The sequence below is a fragment of the Anomaloglossus baeobatrachus genome, chromosome 11 (genome assembly GCF_048569485.1).
Source record: "Anomaloglossus baeobatrachus isolate aAnoBae1 chromosome 11, aAnoBae1.hap1, whole genome shotgun sequence".
Classification (NCBI taxonomy): Eukaryota; Metazoa; Chordata; class Amphibia; order Anura; family Aromobatidae; genus Anomaloglossus; species Anomaloglossus baeobatrachus.
The window spans coordinates 127,856,096-127,875,280 of NC_134363.1; the positions used below are offsets into that span (position 1 = coordinate 127,856,096).

Sequence of the window (19,185 nt, forward strand, 5' to 3'; positions counted from 1 at the left end):
TGAAGTTTTGGAACATCATGCTGAAAAATTTCTAAACTTCATTGGTCTTGACCTGAGCTAGCAGAGGTCTGTCCTCACTTACTTTTTGGTGGAAAGCCAAAAAGATAACCATGCAGGACATAATCTGGATGCAAGACAACACAGACAGTAAGCCATGACTGCTACCTTGTAAACCTTGTTCATGGGAGCAGGCTTTGCTCCGGCTGTCCTGCTGCAGATAACTACTGTACGGAGACTGCATGATCCTCTGCCGGAATCTGTGCACATAGTTCTGCTCCTCTTTCTGGGTGTGGGCAGACAGGACCTCCTTGGTTAACCCGACCTGCTTAAACTCCTCGGGCGCTACACTGGAGCCCGCAGCGTGAGAAGATTTCACATCTATCTGTTCACTACCAACTGTAGCGTCTTCTATGGCTGTCACTTCTGAAGAGAAAGTAAGCAACAGGGTTATTTGTCCAAATTACACATTCATAAAACAGCACAAAACAGCAAAAAAGGAAAAAGTGAAAACATTTTCAGTCTTTGTCAACTTATTTGTATGAACCCCCTATAAAAAACCAAAACATTGTCATATACATGTAAAAAAAAGTTGGATTAAATTCAGCAAACAAAAAAGGGACAAAAAGAAACAAGGCCATTTAAAAATGAGTCGTCTGCAAGGGCATTTGAAGAAAATAAAAAGAAGCAAAAACTCCCCCATAGTGGAAAAACAAAGCAAAAATTAAAGAATACACGTGTCGATTTTGGGCTTTTGAGTATAAAAAAATAAAAGAAACAAAATAAAAAAAAAAAAAAAAAATATATATATATATATATATATATATACATACATATATACATACATATATATACACACACACACACACACACACACAGATCTATTGCATCCACACACGCATATATTATATACACACATACACGGTGGTCCAAAAGTAGGTGGACAGTATGTGTAATAGGGTTATCAAACATGGTGTAAAGTGAAACTGACTCAGTTGCCCTTAGCAACCAATCAGATTCCACCTTTCATTTCCCAAAGAGTGTGAAGAATGAAAAGTGGAATCTGATTGGTTGCTAAGGGCAACTGAGTCAGTTTCACTTTACACCATGTTTGATAACCCTATTACACATACTATCCACCTACTTTGGACCACCCTGTAATGTAGATCATATATACACACACACCTAATGTGTATAATATATATATATATATATATATATATATATATATATATATATATATATATATATATATATATATATATATAATGTATTTTATTATATTACATACACAATATGTGTGTATATATACATGTATATGTATATATATATACACACACACACACACACACACACACACCACACACTAACCTAATAGAGATAATTTTATATTGTATATATACACATACATACACGCACACACACACACACACACGCTGTGAAATAAATTGTATTCTTATGTTTATTTTATACACACACAATTATAAAAAAAATAGTTCTTATTTGTTAGAATTTTTTAAGGAAAAAAAATGATATATTATACACACACACACACATACAAAAAATGTACTCTATTTTTCTTTAAAAAAAAATAAAAATAGAATAAAATTTATATATATATATATATATATATATATATATATATATATATATATATATATATATATATATATATATATATATATATTTTATTTAAAAAACAAACCCAAAATCAACAAGTATATGCCTAAGAAAAAAAAGATAATATGATATATTTTTTATGCATATTTATTTTTCCAACTGATTACATATTTTGATCTTCCTTGAACTCTTACTTTTTCTTGCATTATTAAAAATATACAGTGCGATGGTAACTGGTGGAGAACACCCCATTATGGATATTAGCCAATTTTATCCTCTTCACACTGACTGCAGTTTAGCAGCTTTAAGTAGAAAAATTTAGGTAAAAAAATGGTTTGGTGCCCAAAAAAAATTTAATGTCCCCATGCGTAAACCAACACATAGACATGAGATGTCCAATATTCTAATGTCTATGGGGCTGCAAAAAAATCACATGGATCTGTGTATTGAATTGTTCCTGGAGACAAGAGGAGTCTGAAATAAGTTGTACAGATGGGAGAACAGCAGCAGTTTTTTTTTTTATTGGGTAGCTTGGCTACAGTCAGCTCTGATTTGTGCTGAAATCCAATAAGGCTTTAGCTGGAGGCTTCCCTTATATTTTATGAGTCTTATGAAGCAAGCAAGTGTGGCTTGTTCCTCGAGCACAACCCTGCAAACTAAGAGTCAAATGCATTAAGCATAAGTCAAACATTATAATCCGCAGAAAAAGAAAGCATTTCTGAAATTCTCCCCAGTATGCAACCCACCTGACTCGGGCCGAGGAACATGTACAATGGTACTGCTGTAGCTACACTGGCTGGTGACTGAAACCACACTCATTGCCTTGATGGACAGGGTAAGGTCGGTCAGTGGAGCTCCCACCACGGCGGCTGTTGTCTGAGCATCGGCGGTGACCATCGATTCTGCTGATAACTGACTCGTGGACATTGGCGCTGGAACATCTTGCAACGATACAAGACAAAGTCGAGGACACTTGAATTTTTTTTTCATTTTTAAATATCCAGAGTTCTTTCCTAATTTGTGCAAACTTAAGATGAGATCCTTGGCCAGTACAGTAACATTACCATAAGCTGCAACATTTAAAGGTTGCAAAATATTGGAAATATTAGACTACTGGAAGACGTCCCAGTGCATAAGAATTTGAGCGGAGGGTGCAAGCTGTTCCTTTAAAGAGGACCAGCCACCAGAATTTTTGTATATAAACTAAAGCCAGTGCTATACTGGTGCTATCATGCTGATTCTATACATACCTTTAGTTGTGAGACTGGATGTATAGTTTCTGAAATACAGGCAAGTAAACTTTGTGAGATGCACTATTATTTGATTGATAGGTGCTGCAGGTGGGTCGGGGTTTGCTAGTTAGTCCCCACCCTTGTCTGCCTGCCTGTCCTTCCTCCCTTCTGTCCTTCCTCCCCCTGTAATAACAGAGACAGGGGGAGGAAGGACAGGCAGACAGACAGGGGTGGGAATAACCCGATCCACCTGCAGCACCTATCAATCAAATAACAGTGTATTTCACAAACTTTACTTGGTTATATTTCAGAAAGTATACATCCGATCTCACAACTAAAGGTATATTTAGAATCAGCATCATAGCACCAGTATAGCACTGGCTTTGGTTTATATCGGAAAATCCTGGTGGTTGGTCCTCTTATAGGACCATTTCCAAAATGTTAAGTTATCCTCTGTCCCATAATCTAGATCTGACCGCTGGGAACCAACTGTGATCCCAAGAACAGAGCTCTGGAAGTCGAGATTTGCAAGGTCCCGTCCTAAATAAAACAGAAATGCTCATGGCTGACCTCCACTCCATTCAATGGCTACAGGACTGTTGGAAAAAGTGAAGCACTGCAAGCCCCGATCTCGTAGGTGTGGAGGAGTCCCAGTGGTCAGTAAGTCATAGATCCCCTATGGATAAAGGAGTACTTAACAATTTGGGAATTAACATTTAAATGTGTTATTACTTATGCAGCTGAGCGTTAGCAACTCCAAATCACTTTGTTTCATTGCGTCCCTTGTAATCCATGAGTCAGTGATGTTACCACCACTAATTAGCAAATTTAATACTCCATATGAAATCTTGTTACCATTGGGGGAAAAAAAAAACCCAACTCAAGTTACCATGAGTCACCATGAAGTTGTAGCCGAATCCTAGGGACTCCTGTCTGAGGATCTCAGCAGCTACACTCTCCCCCCTCCCCACAAATAAAAAAAAAAAATCTGCTTTGCACAGTGAGAAACTCCCTTTTCCAGGGACTCCAGAGTGTATTTGTGCCACACGACTTAAAAAAAAAAAAATACAAAAAAATACAAAACAAAAAACAAAAAACAAAAAAAAAAAAAAAAAGACTTATGTTGCACTGGCCGTTTTTTTTTTTCTTGGCAACATGGCACTGAGTGAATTTCACTTTTCCACAGTTTCTTCACAGATTTGCACAAATCTCCCTCATTCTCAGCAGTGGAATTTTGATGACCCGATTAGCATGGACGTTTATAAAAAGCAGATTGCTTGGCGATTGGGGTCCAGTCTAAAGCCATATTAATGGATCTGTTGTTTTACTGAGATTACAGCAGTGAAAAACGGTCAGATTTGTGTGTGGAAAAACAATGCAGATGAAAAACAATGAAAAATGTACAATCTCAGCACATTATGTTGCTCGAACAGAGGAAACAGACCAAGCGCATTAAAAGCTTAAACCACCCTATAGTTAGGAATGCAAAAAAATAAAAAAATAAAAGGACAACCACACTGGAACACTGTATGGTGCCAGGAGGGATTATTGAGTCCCTTCACCATAAACCTTTTTATTATTTGCCTATAAAACGGCATCTTTATACAATGTGCACATTGATAGAATTGAGGCTCACACTATAAATAAAAAAATAAAATAAAAATCAGAGGAGTATTTGTACACAGATGTCAATGAGATCACTTAATTAGCATTTTTGACTGCATTAAGAGCAGTGATCTCTTGGTCTGTAGGGACAAATGTGCAACTATTTATCTCCACTAGTGTTAAAGATTCTGAATTTCAAAATGAAAAAATAAAAAAAAATAAATAAAAAATAATGCATATCCAGAACATCATCGCTACAGTCTCCAGGTAGCAGAAATGGGATAAGGAGATACAAAAAACGTTACCGGCTTTGGTAACGCAGCAAACCTAAAACAGTCAGGATGCCTATTACAACCCTCGAAATAGTAGGCACATACATTGGATGGTGGTTATGGTACATTTATGCCTCTAATCTACTGTGGAGATTATAATTTTTCACATTAAAACATAACAGCAAGCAACACTTACATTTTCTGTTAAAGAGGTCGTCCCCTACTTTTACATTGCTTGTCTATTCTTAGGATAGGTCATTAATGTCTGATCGGACCGGGTGGGATACCCCGCACCCCCACTAATCAGCTGTTCTCTGGGCCGGCGGTGGCAGCCGGAAATGCTCATTTCCAGAGCTGTCCAGTCTTCTGATAGCATCCGCAGCCAGGTACTGCACATTTGCCTCCCATTCTAATCAACAGGAGGCAGATGTGCAGTACATAGCTGCGGCCACTATCAGAAGACGGGGCAGCTCCAGAACTGAGCATTTCCATCTGCTTCCTGCAGCCACCGCCGGGACCAGAACAGCTGATCGGTGGAGGTGTGGGGTATCAGACCCCGGCCGATCAGACATTGCTGAGCATTACCATCTGCTTCCTGCAGCCGCTGCCGGGACCAGAACAGCTGATCGGTAAAGGTGTGGGGTATTAGACCCCGGCCGATCAGACATTGCTGAGCATTACCATCTGCTTCCTGCAGCCACCGCCGGGACCAGAACAGCTGATCGGTGGAGGTGTGGGGTATCAGACCCCGGCCGATCAGACATTGCTGAGCATTACCATCTGCTTCCTGCAGCCACCGCCGGGACCAGAACAGCTGATCAGTGGGGGTGTGGGGTATTAGACCCCGACCGATCAGACATTGACAACCAATCCTAAGAATAGACCAGCAATGTAAAAGTAGTGGACAACCCCTTTAAGTAGAATAAAAATATCACATAAAAGGCTGTACAAAGGGAGTCAGTAAACCATCTCAATGAAAACTTTCACTTTAAACTAGAACAGTTCATTTTAATTATTATTATTTTCTTTTTTTGTAAACTATACCACTTTAAAAGAGACAAATGAACAGATATAAGACATCGGAAGAATAGGATAAGATTAGTTCAAAGCAGATCTAATGAAGAAAGAAAAATCCGTCTCCATCAACAGGTTCTTCTTTATTCAGATAAGGTTGAGTCACAGGACATTGGATGACAGATGAAACGGCGATATAACGACCACATCATGGGGTGTTATAATGCTGCTTCATCTGTTATCCAATGTCCTTTAGGGTACTTTCACACCTCCGGTTTTTCTTCTGCGGCACAATCCGGCACTTTGCAGGAAAATCGCAACCGTTTTTTTGCTGCCGGTTGCGATTTTCCTGCATAGACTTTAATTAGTGCCGCATGGCCTTGCGTTCCATCCGGTTTTTGACGCATGCGGCAGATTTAGCTGATGCGGCGGCTGGATGGAACGTTGCCTGGCACGTTTTTTCGTGCGGCAAAAAAAAAACGCATCGCGCCGCATTCGGCCGATGCGGCGCATCTCTCAATGCATGCCTATGGCGGCCGGATGCGGCAAATACCGCATTCGGCCGCCGCATGTGGTTTTTGCCACTGCGCATGCTCAGTAGCATGCCGCAAGCGGCAAAAACCGGGCGGGCCACATGGGAAAAACTTATGCAAAGGATGCGGTGTTTTCACCGCATCCGTTGCATAGCTTGCACAGCCGGATTGAGCCGCAGGGCTCAAGCCGGATGTGTGAAAGTAGCCTAAAATCAACGTTCTCTGAATTAAGTCCTGTTCGTGGAGCCGGATTTTTCTTTCTTCATTGGCTATTCACATGGGCTGTAGCAGAGCCTTGATCCGAGCTCCGAACAGAAAGGGGTCAACTACAATGCTGAGCCGGATTTTCTAATTGTTTCAAAGCAGATCTACAGTACTTCAGAAATGTATTATCTGGCATTGTATTAGGATGGAAGGGTTCTGCAACTTAGCCCTACATAAATTATAATATACACACACCTATATATACACACACATTATTATTGACATCTCAGAAAGATTTTTTTTTAAAGTTTTCCCCATTAAATGAAGCTGCTCATACCCCCAGACGGTGGTGATCATATTTACCTTCCAAAGTCTCTAAGTCATTCTGCCCAGGGACACCCTGCTTGTCATCCTCGGAGGAGGAGGAGGTGGTATTGGTGGAGGACTCACACTTCCGCTTTAAAGCTGGAATGTTGTAGCTCTCCAGATACCTAAGGGGAAATGGAGAATTGTAAAACTATATCTACATTACTGATCCTGTACAGATCCTGAGTTACCTCCTGTATCATACTCCAGAGCGCCCTCACTATTCTGCTGGTGCAGTCACTGTGTACATACATTACATTACTTATCCTGTACTGATCCTGACTTACATCCTGTATTATACTCCAGAGCTGCACTCACTATTCTGCTGGTGCAGTCACTGTGTACATACATTATTTATCTTGTACTGATCCTGAGTTACATCCTGTATTATACTCCAGAGCTGCACTCACTATTCTGCTGGTGGAGTCATTGTTTACATACGTAATTATATACTGATCCTGGATTACATGATTAATTATACTCAAGCGCTGCACTCACTCTTCTGCAGAGTTTTCACTAGAAAGAGTCAGCAAATTTGCAATCATGCACCCTGCTAACAGCTTAGTTGTGTATTTGGACACCTTGTGATGATTTGGATTTACACATGGAAATATTTGCTGTAGACAGAATGTGCCTTCAGCACATCAGTTTTCTATTTTGTGACACATGAGAGACAGGTTATAAAACAGTATTGGGGTCCAGCAGAATCACTAGTATGAGGGGCTACCTTTTGGCTCCTGCTGACCTCTATTACAACAGGCAATTTACGTACGGCCTGTTCTCTGTCTGCTCTCTGGCTTTAGATGAACAGAGCAGAAACACAAAATTCTATCACTTTCGCTACAAAGATTATATAAAAAAATTGATCAATCCCAAATGCTGAATCAGTCCTAGGAAATACTGCAGGGCCTTACCTAATAATACTGTCCACACAATTGATTTGCTGGTAGGAGGGGATGTGCTGGCCTTTTCTGGATGCATCGCATGAGGACGCCGCTTGTCCCTCCACCATCACATTCTCCTGATTAGGTCTGAAGAAGGCATTCGGATTTGGTTTAGCTGTTAAAAGAAGAAAATGATCAGTTCTAATAATTGCCTTGGTCAACAACTGATAGTGTGACAGTTTTATTTATTTTACCACTAGGTGGCGCAATTACACGTTAAGTTTTTTCTCTTTTTTTTTTTTCATTAAAACATGAAAAAAAGTTATGATAGGGAAAACAAAAGGGATACAAAACTAGGGAAGACACAATGTGGCTACAGACTTCTCTTGTGGAGCATGGCTACACAACCACAGACCCAACATATGTCGAAAGCTTGACTGAAAGTTTTTTTTTTAATTTACCACTAGGTGACGCAATTACATGTTAACTTATTTTGTTAAGCCATGAATAAAAAAAAGAAAAAACAAAAAAAAAATAATTACGAGGGGGGAAAAAAGGGGCAAAACTAGGGAGGACACAAAGTGGCTACAGGCTTCTCATGAGGTACATGGCTACCCAACATGTGTCCAAAGCCTCAGCTTAGTACACCTATCGAAATAACAGAATCCAGCAAGATGTCAGGTATAATCACCTTTCACAACCTCCTTGTCCAGCACTTCTCGCCTCTTGGGCGGAGGTTTACTCCTTGTATCTATGTACACCTGCTGCCCCCTGTTTTTGATGCGGGTAATGTCCGTGCACACCTGCTTTAATGTCATCTATGATGAAGAAAAAAACAAAACAAAAAAAAACCAAGTCATATAAACTGATAGAGACTAGATGAAGATAATGTATTTGTTATTTCTATACCCTCTTATATAGTGCAGCGGCGTATTACCGCTATCCTGAATGACAGTGGTGGCATTAGCACAATAATCTAATTGTTTGCTGGGTATTTCTCAACTAAACTCCAAAACAGACCTGATGCAAGGTGATTACAAGCTCCTAATTTATGTGAGCTCCTTTGTTACAGTACCTGCTCACCCCATGTGCATTGGTACTATGGCAGTGATGGCTCATTAAGGGGCCTCTACTACTTGTGGCCTATTATTCCAGGGACTGGGAACTATTTAGGCATATGCAACTGATGTTCCTGCCATTAACAATCCTTACCGGTTCTTTTTGCATCTCATCCACACAATTGCCATTGGAATCACTGGACGAGGCCATGCTTATGTAATGCTCGTAGGAGCCGTTGCTTCCCAGACTCCCGTAGCCGCTGGAGCCATTGTTGTGAACAGGCTGTATGGAAATGATACAGAAAAGGGACAATAGCTTATGAGAATTTCTGCATGAGCAAGCTAAATCTTGGACGTGAATGTAATATAATATATATATATATATATATATATATATATATATATCTATATATCTATCTATATCTCATTGCCGCCATCTTACAGAGCAGAAAACACAATAACAGCGTGTGATATAGGAAGTATATATCAGAGTAACCGAGTCTTAATGTGTCCTGTACAGTAAGATTACACTATGGGGCCCTTACGTGGTGTGCCTCTGGAGCATTAGAGGCCTACAGGCCCCCATATATATGATTCTGGTAAGACCACTTTACCTTTTCCTCCTGGAAATAAAATTGACAGCTATCACTGGTTTAGGGCCGTGTCCCGCCATACGGATTAGGGCCGTGTCCCGCCATACGGCTTAGGGCCGTGTCCCGCCATATGGCTTAGGGCCGTGTCCCGCCATACGGATTAGGGCCGTGTCCCGCCATACGGATTAGGGCCGTGTCCCGCCATACGGATTAGGGCCGTGTCCCGCCATACGGATTAGGGCCGTGTCCCGCCATACGGATTAGGGCCGTGTCCCGCCATACGGATTAGGGCCGTGTCCCGCCATATTTTGAGTCCAGTCAATGCCAACACAGTCAGATTGCGTAGTGACACGCCCCATTGACATGGGAATGATAACCCCCATTTGTCAATTTACAGGAGGAACAAAAGAGGAACATTGCAACGCAGTTTAAAATACATACTAAAATCATCATTTTATGGGAAACATAAGTATATAATAAAACAGATGTCAGGAGCGTAGATGGGTCCTTTGCCATTACGTGGAACTGCATTGATTTTAAACACCCATTTACCCATTGTGTACATTATTGTTCGTCCAGGCTGAACCATATTCCCAATAAGCATCCTATTCTAAAGATCATACAGAAAATATTCTCCCCACGTGAAATGGCTGATAACAGGGAACAAAAGATTGCACTCAGCAGTACAGAAGATGGAGAGTAGGCAGAAGTTTAGCAATCTCTTACAAGTCTATGTGAGGGATCTACAGACGTCTTGAACTGGGAGCTTTTATGTCTCAGAAGTTGATCGTTGGATTGTGTAACCAAGAAAGACGAGCCATTTAATTTCCTTTTCAAGATCAACGTCTCCATCGATCGGTGTGAGTGGTGAAGTGGGTAGATATACTGTATGTGTGTATGAGGATTATTAAAAGGAGCATTATTATTATTGCTGCAATGACTGACACGGGGTTAGGAGAGTGCAGTCTTATATAAGATCCTACTTTAATTAGTGCTGAGAACTCGTCTGCTGGCGATTCTCAACTGCAGACAAATCCACGTCCTGATCTAAGGGTCTGTCTACTGTCGGGTTAATAAAAAAAGCTCAGCCAAAAAGAGGGAACCCATGGGCGACATGGTGGCTCAGTGGTTAGCACTGTAGCCTTGCAAGCGCTGGGTCCTTGGTTCAAATCCCACCAAGGACAATATCTGCAAGGAGTCTGTATGTTCTCCCTGTGTTTGCGTGGGTTTCCTCCCACACTCCAAAGACATAGTGATATGGACTCTAGATTGTGAGCCCCAATGGGGACAGTGCTGTGGAATTAATAGTGCTATATAAATGAATAAATATTATTATTATTATTCTGCACTTTTTCACTAATGCAGCCATAAAAGATCTCAGTTAATCCTTCCGTGCCTTTGGTGGTTATTAGCAAGCTATAAGATACAGATTCATCAAGAATAGTTCCATTCATTGACAGCAAGGACAGATATCGGAAATAACGAGAAACATATTCAGAAAGTACAATAGAAAGTGGCATTTTGTTTAAACTATTTTTTAAATAAAATGTTCTCATCAGCAACACCAAGGTGCAAGGGCTCAGACTAGTATATGGATGGAGAGAAAATGACTTTAAAGTAGAACATCTTCATAAAAATTAATAATGGAAACTTATTAGAAGCTTTTTAACCTTTTGGAGAAGGCTGGCGCCTCTCGTAAACGCCTGTGTGGCTCAACACATGTTCCATTGTATGCAAAAAGAGAAAACAACCTAAAGAAAAGAAGCGGAGACAAAGCGGAGTGGCATTTCTGAATGGCAGCGTTGCTGAAGGCTGCAGATACAGCCCCATGTGATGGCACTGAGTCACCGCGCTCTGGTGGCAGATTGCTCAGTGAAATGTGTCCTGTGTAACAAGACAGGAGGCTAGGAGCTCGCTGCGGCCGGGCAGTGATGTAATACGCCATTCTTCCCTGTGGCGGCAAATTACCTTTCACAATGACAGTGGAGGAAAGGAACAATGGAGGACCTTTCAGTGACTGCCTGGAAACAATCACCCTGGCCTAAATACACCCGAAAAACCATTCTCTCCTTATGTTTTTACTTGTTTACATAATCGCTTTGCTCCAAGACGCCATAAATACTTGGCGGACAAATAACTATGTGCTGCAAGACGTCTTACACTGACGTACACCGACCATCAGACAGGAGGGCAGAGAAGAGCTGCAGGAATAAAACCGCCTATCCATGAGGAAACCCACCCAACCTCCAAAAAGGCTTCTATGTCCAGAGGACAAAAAGGATCAGGGGACTGAGCTTCAACCGCCCGATCCTTAAATCCTCCAACATAAGCTGTAAGGCCTCCTTCACACGTCCGTGTGTCCAGTACGTGTGTTGTCCGGTACGCGTGATGTACGTTTTCACACGTACCAGAGACACAGACATGTAGACCCATTATAATCTATGGGTCTGAGCACACATGTGTGTTTTCACATGGACCGTGTGAAGCATACATGTGTGTGTGCTCCATATATAGCCATGTCCCATTTTTCTCCGGCAGCACGGGTGTCACACGGACCACAAATTGATGTGATCTGTGTGACACATACCGGAGAAAACCACGTGCCTGAAATAAAATGATTTTCTATTCTCACCTGTCTCCAGTGCTGCTGTCTTCGGCCCTGCTGTCACTTATTTCCGACCCACGCTCATTATGCTCATTGCATATGCACTGCACCTTGGACCGGAAGCAGCAGCAGTGCCGGACATATCAGCACCATGGACAGGTAAGTATAGAATATCATGCTGTCCATGTGTGTTCAGTGTGTGCTGTCAGTGTGCTATCGTGTGACATCCGCATAACACAAGTACGCACCTACACCATGGACCGTGCAAAAAGTGTGTGTTTTGCATGGACGTGTGAAAGTGGCCTAAGGGACAGGCGGGGCATTAGATAGCTGAGCTATACTGCTAATGCTTATTTAATGTGTGTGGGGTGCCTTTAGATTTTGGAGAAGCCAAACTGGAAATGAAAGAATAATAATAATAATAATAATAATAATAATAATAATAATAATAATAATAATAATAATAATAATAATAATAATATTATTATTAATAATAACAACAACAACAATAATAATAGCTCTATAAAGCTGACTGTACCTGCAAAAGTACTTTGTAGATCTGTCCTTGCAATTCTTTAATCTCTTTGTCAACATTGTTAATTTCAGTGCTTCGTGCAGCAAAGACATCTTCATTGAGGGGACCCCTAAAAAAAAAAAAAAAAAAAAAAATATGAAATTTGCTGCATTTACTGTCAGACTGAATAATATCACTGTGAAACTCCTCATTAGTAGATTGGGTGTACATTACTTTGCCCATCCCATTGACAACAGCAGTGGTCTGTGGTCGTTGCATGGGAGTGGGAGTTGCACCTCTTGCTTGGTGGCACCCGTGACTTTTCTTTTGATCAGCCGACCACATCGTATTTGTTACGGTGTGATGTATGTGATGTCAGCTAATCACAAGTAAAGCCCTTTGGAGAGCCCCTCTGATAACACTTACGTTCTGACTTTGTGTCGACCAATGATAAATGCCACTTTTCTGCTCCAAGGGTTGACGAAGCTTGACCAGCTTGTGTCCAGGGTGATGTAGTCACCATTTTGAGTGCAGAACCTAATGGGGGAATGCTCGAATGGAGGCTGCCCAGCATACTTTAGGACTGAAAGAAACCAGAGGAGAATGAAAAGATATCACACATCCCTGTCTACACTGAGCCCAAGAGGGACAGGCGATGGGTCATACATATAATAAATAGATAAACTATCGAGACTGCAAAGCCACAGATTGATGAAGGATGGGATGATGATACATATTTGCGATTTCTTCATTAGACAGCAGTGAAACGTTCTTTATAGAAAGTTATCAAGGTGCAGAAGAAGAAAATAAATCAATCAAATTTCCACATGATCACATCCAGTCTGTCACTCTTCTGACCCTGCAGCCAAATAGTGGCTTTATTGACTATGGAAATTATTGCCAATGCCCGATGGAGACCTATGGGGTGGCAGAGATTGGCGTGTAAACTAACAGTTCTTACTTTTACTTTATTTGTTGCCAAATAACAAAAAACCCCAAAACAACAAAAAAAAAACAAAAACAAAAAAAAAAGACAAAGACAAACCCAACTCTGCTACCTCCATGAACATAACCCACGACTAATTGCCAAAACTGCAGCCCCTCTCCTATTTGTTGCAAATTTCAACCAACTTACTTTTCCTGTGCATGGCCAGCATCAAAGGACGATCCTCCGGGTGTAAATACGTTAGGACCGAGGTCCCTACCAGGTCCTGGGGTAGGTAACCCAATAACGGTACGGCTCTAAAAGAGGATGGCAGAAAATGACAAAATGCATAAACAGAGCCTCCTCTCTCAGATTCTGGGTCATGAGGGGTTAATACGTTTTTGGGGTACACAAGGCGGCACTATTCGTAATAAAATATCCTGCAAATAATAGCCTTGCTGACTTCAAGATTCATCAGATGCTTTAGATCCGATTACCCGTAAAAAATAAATAAATAATACTCACCGGTCGTCTACCTCCAGAAACATACAACCAGGCGTATGTGTCGTGGTGAATATCCGCTTATCCAGGGGGATTCTGGGAGCTGCAAAAAAATATCCGTTTTATAAGGCACATTTATAAAAAGGGATAATAAATGTTTGATTATCCCCCCCAAAAAAATTGAAAAAAAGCTGTAACTCTTATAACAAAAAGTCCACCACTCATTGACTCCCCCCCCTCCCCAAAAAAAAAAAAAAAAGTTTAAGCGGACACATTAAAGGTGAAAAAGGGCACACAGACTCTGCTGCCCAAGGCCCTGCACAAAACTGAATAAGGTGCTTCCCCCCCATCACCCTATGGGTACTTACTGACTAGAAGGGAAAGCCCCGCCTCCTGGACTACCTCCATCCCTTCACTGTAATACCTGCATGTAGTCACGTCCAGTACTGCAGTGAAGGGGCACCATGGCCCTTTCTGCTCATCACTGGGATGATTAGATGCAAGGCCCCCACTGATCACATACCGATGGCCTGTCCTAATGCCAAAAGCCTTGTCTCCACTTACCCTCATATCCTGAGTGAATCTTTTCAACCAAAGCAAGGCAACAAGGCTCTGGCTCCACATCAGGAGAACTGCGGACTCGGACACAGTACGGTGTCATTCTGTAAGGATTGTATCGGACTTCATGATCCCGGTCCTTGCCATTTCTGAAAGACAAAAAAATTCCAATGCTTAACATTAATGCAAGAATAATCTATTAAGAGGGAGAAAACCCTCCTGGTACACAATTGTAGATATTTGGACAAAAACTACTGGCATTTTTCATTGTATATGCTTCTGTGCAATAAAGTCTGAGTGCAAAAGAAGAAATACTCTCTACAAGATTCAGTGTAAGCAATCCATGATAAGCAGACAGCAATGGCGGGAGGATGAGCGCCACCCTGTGGCAGGAGGTAACATCACCGTGTACAGGGTGACGCGCCTGCTGCTGATAATAAAGGGTTTATTTTAGGAACCTGCAGTCTATTTTCATCAGACTTTGCATAAAGCCCGCGGTTCACTTGACTATGCCGCTTCCACTTGTTGCGGTAATGCGAGGCTAAACACGACAGGTCGCCTGTCTTTTCAGAAGAAGGTCAGCTCTTGCATTGTGAAGGCTGCAGATGCAGTATGTTTTGTGAAACGTGTTCCTGCCACTCTGGCATATGATTATGTAAGACGAATAGAGGGCTGATCAGAGGAGGGGAGGCTGAGATACAACAAGCTTAATTGCTAGTTCTTTTGATGAGAGATTGATTGAAAAGGAATTCATGTTTACCATGTAATGGGATTCAATAGCTGTGGCTCCAAGTGTCTCCACAAGTGCGAAAAAGCGGCGGCACTTAGCGAGACCCACCGATCTCACCAAGCTCTAATGGACTGATTAGTGCGGCTGGAGGAGACGATTCCAATAAAAAGAAGAACTGAAGCCTAATTATTTCTGTTACACAAACAGGAGAAATCACATGTCCAAGCATGAACTAAAGCAGGCAACACACTATGGACAGTGGTCAGACAAAAGCTACTCCTCTCCATGAAATACATATGTGCTTATAGCTGAGCGAGCGTGTGTTGTCAATGGGGGCAAGGCAAAATGACATTAACAAGTATTGTACACATATCTAAATATGCATGCCATTGGAAAATTGAGACACCTCCGTACATGCAATAAGATCAGACGAAATTGGTGGTTGTGGGGCTAATACTGGAGATTTCAGGGATGTTGAGGTAAGAAGAGGCTGCTCACACTGCTGTCCACCCTATCTGATCTAATGCTAATGATACCTGGGGTGCTGAGGTAAGAAGAGGGTGCTCACACTGCTGTCCACCCCATTTGATCTGATTCTGGAGATACCAGAAAGGTTGCTCACACTGCTGTCCACCCTCTGTATCTGATCTAATACTGGAGTTACCAAGGGTGCTGAGGTAAGGAGGGGTTACTCACACTGCTCTCCATCCGATCTCATCTAATGCTGAACATACTAAGGGTGCTGAGGTAAGACGAGGCTTTTCAAACTGCTTTCCACCCCATCTGATGTAATGCTGAAGATACTGGGGGTGCTGAGGTAAGAATAGGCTGCTCACACAGCTATACACAGCATCTGATCAAATGCTGAAGACACTAGGGGTGCTGAGGTATGACGAGGCTTCCAACACTGCTATTCATTTGATCTTATACTGGAAGGTATCAGAGGTGTAAAGGAAAGAAGAAGCTGCTCACACTGCTGTCCACCCTGTGTATCTGATCTAATACTGGAGATACCAAAAGGTGTTGAGGAAAGAAGAGGCTGCTCACAATACTGTGCACCCTGTCTAATATTGGAGATACCAGGGGTGCTTAGGTAAGAAGAAGAGGCTGCTCACATTGCTGTCCACCATGGTTCATCTGATCCAACAGTGCAGATATTAGGTTTACTGATGTAAGAAGATGCACTCAAACTGTTGTCCACCCTGTGGTCTGACAAGTGTTTACATTTTTTATTGTCATCTTGTTACCCATCTTTTTTCTCAATTTAGCTTTCCTTAAAGATTGTGAACAAGAATTACAAATGAGGCAGCACAGCGTGTTAAGTCACTCCATCGCTGTGCTTTGCCTCCAGATACAAATAAAAACAGGACTAAAACTCAATTTACAGGACTTTCATTATTATGTGAACTGGGACCATGTGACTCCCACTAAACGCTGCTAGATAAAGCAGCTGATGATCTAATCTTCTCAACACGAGGCAATTACTGTTATGTAATTACTAATATCCAGAGGAAAAAATAAGCGGTGCGGCAGCAAAGAATGCCAGGCTATTGTGCAGATAGTGAAAGATACAAATCAGAACTGATTTAATAAAATAAAAAAAATACTACATTCTTGTGATACCATCCTTTTTATGGTTTAAAAAACAGGATTAGTGCAGATTTTTTTTTATTCCTATTAGATGGCCATTTTCAGATCCTCCACTAGATGTCAGTAGAGAGTGGACATTTTATACAGCAGGACAGTCTCATTTTACAGCCTGTTGCGAAACGCCATTCCAATTTTGTCTTTATTTATGAAATTCAAGAATTAGATTTATGAACATCAGAAAATAATACAGTCTTGTGATAACTTTGTTTACCCAAAAATTTAAATAAAAAAAATTGTCATTTTCAGATTGTCCATTTTACAGACTGCTGTAAAATTCAATTCCAAGGCGATAATTATCACTTTTAGGAATGAGTTTTTTAAAAGTATGAATGCCCCCTACCATATATTGGAACTTAGATAAGTGGGCTCTCTCTGACAAATAACAAACGGCTGAGAATAGATTTATTATAAAAATGTATTTTATTTTCTGGAAGCTTGTTCTCAAGCACTGTTCATACTGGGGATTTAACCCCTTAACGACCGCGGGCCGTAAAATTACGTCCTAAATGACATAATCTTACTGCCCGCGGTCCTCCGGCGGCAGCATGCCGCGATCGGCACACATCTCAGCTGATTTTCACAGCTGAGATGTGTGCCTGCTAGGCACGAGCAGAATCGTTATCTGCTCGTGCCGATTAACCCCTTATATGGCGCTGTCAATACATGACAGCGCCATTATAAGCGCGATCGCGGTAAAGTTTTACTTACCGCCGAAACCGGAAGTCACGTGACGCGATCACGTGACTCCCGATAGTTGTCATGGTAGCACAGGGTCATGTGATTACTCCTGTACTACACATGAATTGGTTTCACTTTCGCTGTGCCCGGGGCACAGCAAAAGAGAAAGACAGCGTATCTGCTGTTTACAGCCTTCCAGCTGTGATCAGCAGATACTGCAGAGCGATCGGAATGCTGATCGCAATAGCCCCCTAGGGGGACTAGTAAAATAAAAAAAAAAAAGTAAAAAAATAAGTTTTAAAAAATTAAAAAAAAACAAAAAAACCTAAAAGTTCAAATCACCCCCCATTCGCCCCATTGAAAATTAAAGGGTTAAAAAAATAAAAAATATACACACATTTGGTATCGCCGCGTTCAGAAACGCCCGATCTATCAAAATATAAAATCAATTAATCTGATCAGTAAACGGCGTAGCGGTTGTAGCGTTGTCGCCACAACTTTTGCGCAAAATGCAATAAGAGGCGATCAAAACGTAGCATCTGCGCAAAAATGGTACCGTTAAAAACGTCAGCTCGAGACGCAAAAAATAAGCCGTCATTGAGCCTAAGATCCCGAAAAATGAGAACGCTACGGGTCACGGAATATGGCGTAAAACGTGCGCCACTTTTTTCGGACAAACTTCCGATTTTTTTTTAACCCCTTATATAAAAGTAAACCTATACATGTTTGGTGTCTACGAACTCGCACTGACCTGAGGCATCACACCCACACATCAGTTTTACCATATAGTGAACACAGTGAATAAAATATCTCAAAAACCATAGTGCTATCGCACTTTTTTTGCAATTTTTCAGCATTTGGAATTTTTTTGCCATTTTCTAGTACACAATATGGTAAAACTGATGGTTTCATTTAAAAGTACAGCTCGTTCCGCAAAAAATGAGCCCTCACATGACCATATTGACTGAAAAATAAAAAAGTTACGTCTCTCAGAAAAAGAATGGCGAAAAAAAAAAACGGAAAGCGAACAATCGGCCGGTCGTGAAAGGGTTAAGGAGCACACCAAAAAAACACTGATCGGCAGAGTTAAACCTGGTGGAGCAGGACAAGGATTTTCTCTATGGATTGTGTCCTGCTCCACCCATTCTGGACCAAACAGTATATCCATTCAGGGTATAGTATACTAGCTATATGATATGACAGTATACCCATTTTATCTGGACTGTTCCTTTAAATTAACTGCAAGTGAGAAGTTCACAGATAAAGAGGATTACATAACTGGAATATCTGGTACGCCAACTCATTAACACCAGCATTTGGGCGAATCAGGCCTTAGCAATGTCATGAGCTATTCATTGTGTTTCATCAGAAGTGCCACTTAATTAATGCCATTTATAGATTAAATTAGAAAATAAATAAATGAAAAACAACAATACCACCGCTCACACTGATGCAGCCATCGCAATGACTCATTAGCAGGTTTACATTTATTGGATAGAAGTGACAGAGGCGCAAGAGAGTATTGCATATGTCAGGCATCATGCAAGGAACGGATTGCACTAATTATGGCCTCAAAATAAAAAAAATAGCAATTTTGGCTTTGTGCTTAGTATTTTTTCCCCAGTTATTCACTACACATGATAAAT

At 41.2% G+C, this 19,185-nt stretch overlaps 1 protein-coding gene across 3 annotated transcripts in view; it reads right to left on the minus strand.

Moving 5' to 3' along the window:
- PER3 (period circadian regulator 3) overlaps positions 1 to 19,185 on the minus strand; it is a 53,328-nt gene that overhangs the window by 13,191 nt on the left and 20,952 nt on the right. For all 3 annotated transcript variants that reach the window (XR_012727532.1, XM_075328227.1, XM_075328228.1), the window contains exons 7-17: positions 14,488 to 14,630; positions 13,948 to 14,026; positions 13,633 to 13,739; positions 12,924 to 13,080; positions 12,522 to 12,627; positions 8,940 to 9,068; positions 8,419 to 8,545; positions 7,758 to 7,902; positions 6,841 to 6,968; positions 2,364 to 2,558; positions 166 to 423 (exon numbers count right to left, since the gene is read on the minus strand). Coding sequence is in view for 2 of the 3 variants with exons in the window: in XM_075328227.1 (XP_075184342.1) it covers positions 166 to 423; positions 2,364 to 2,558; positions 6,841 to 6,968; positions 7,758 to 7,902; positions 8,419 to 8,545; positions 8,940 to 9,068; positions 12,522 to 12,627; positions 12,924 to 13,080; positions 13,633 to 13,739; positions 13,948 to 14,026; positions 14,488 to 14,630 (1,574 nt within the window). In the remaining variant the exon portion in view is untranslated. The remainder of the gene's footprint in view (positions 1 to 165; positions 424 to 2,363; positions 2,559 to 6,840; positions 6,969 to 7,757; positions 7,903 to 8,418; positions 8,546 to 8,939; positions 9,069 to 12,521; positions 12,628 to 12,923; positions 13,081 to 13,632; positions 13,740 to 13,947; positions 14,027 to 14,487; positions 14,631 to 19,185) is intronic.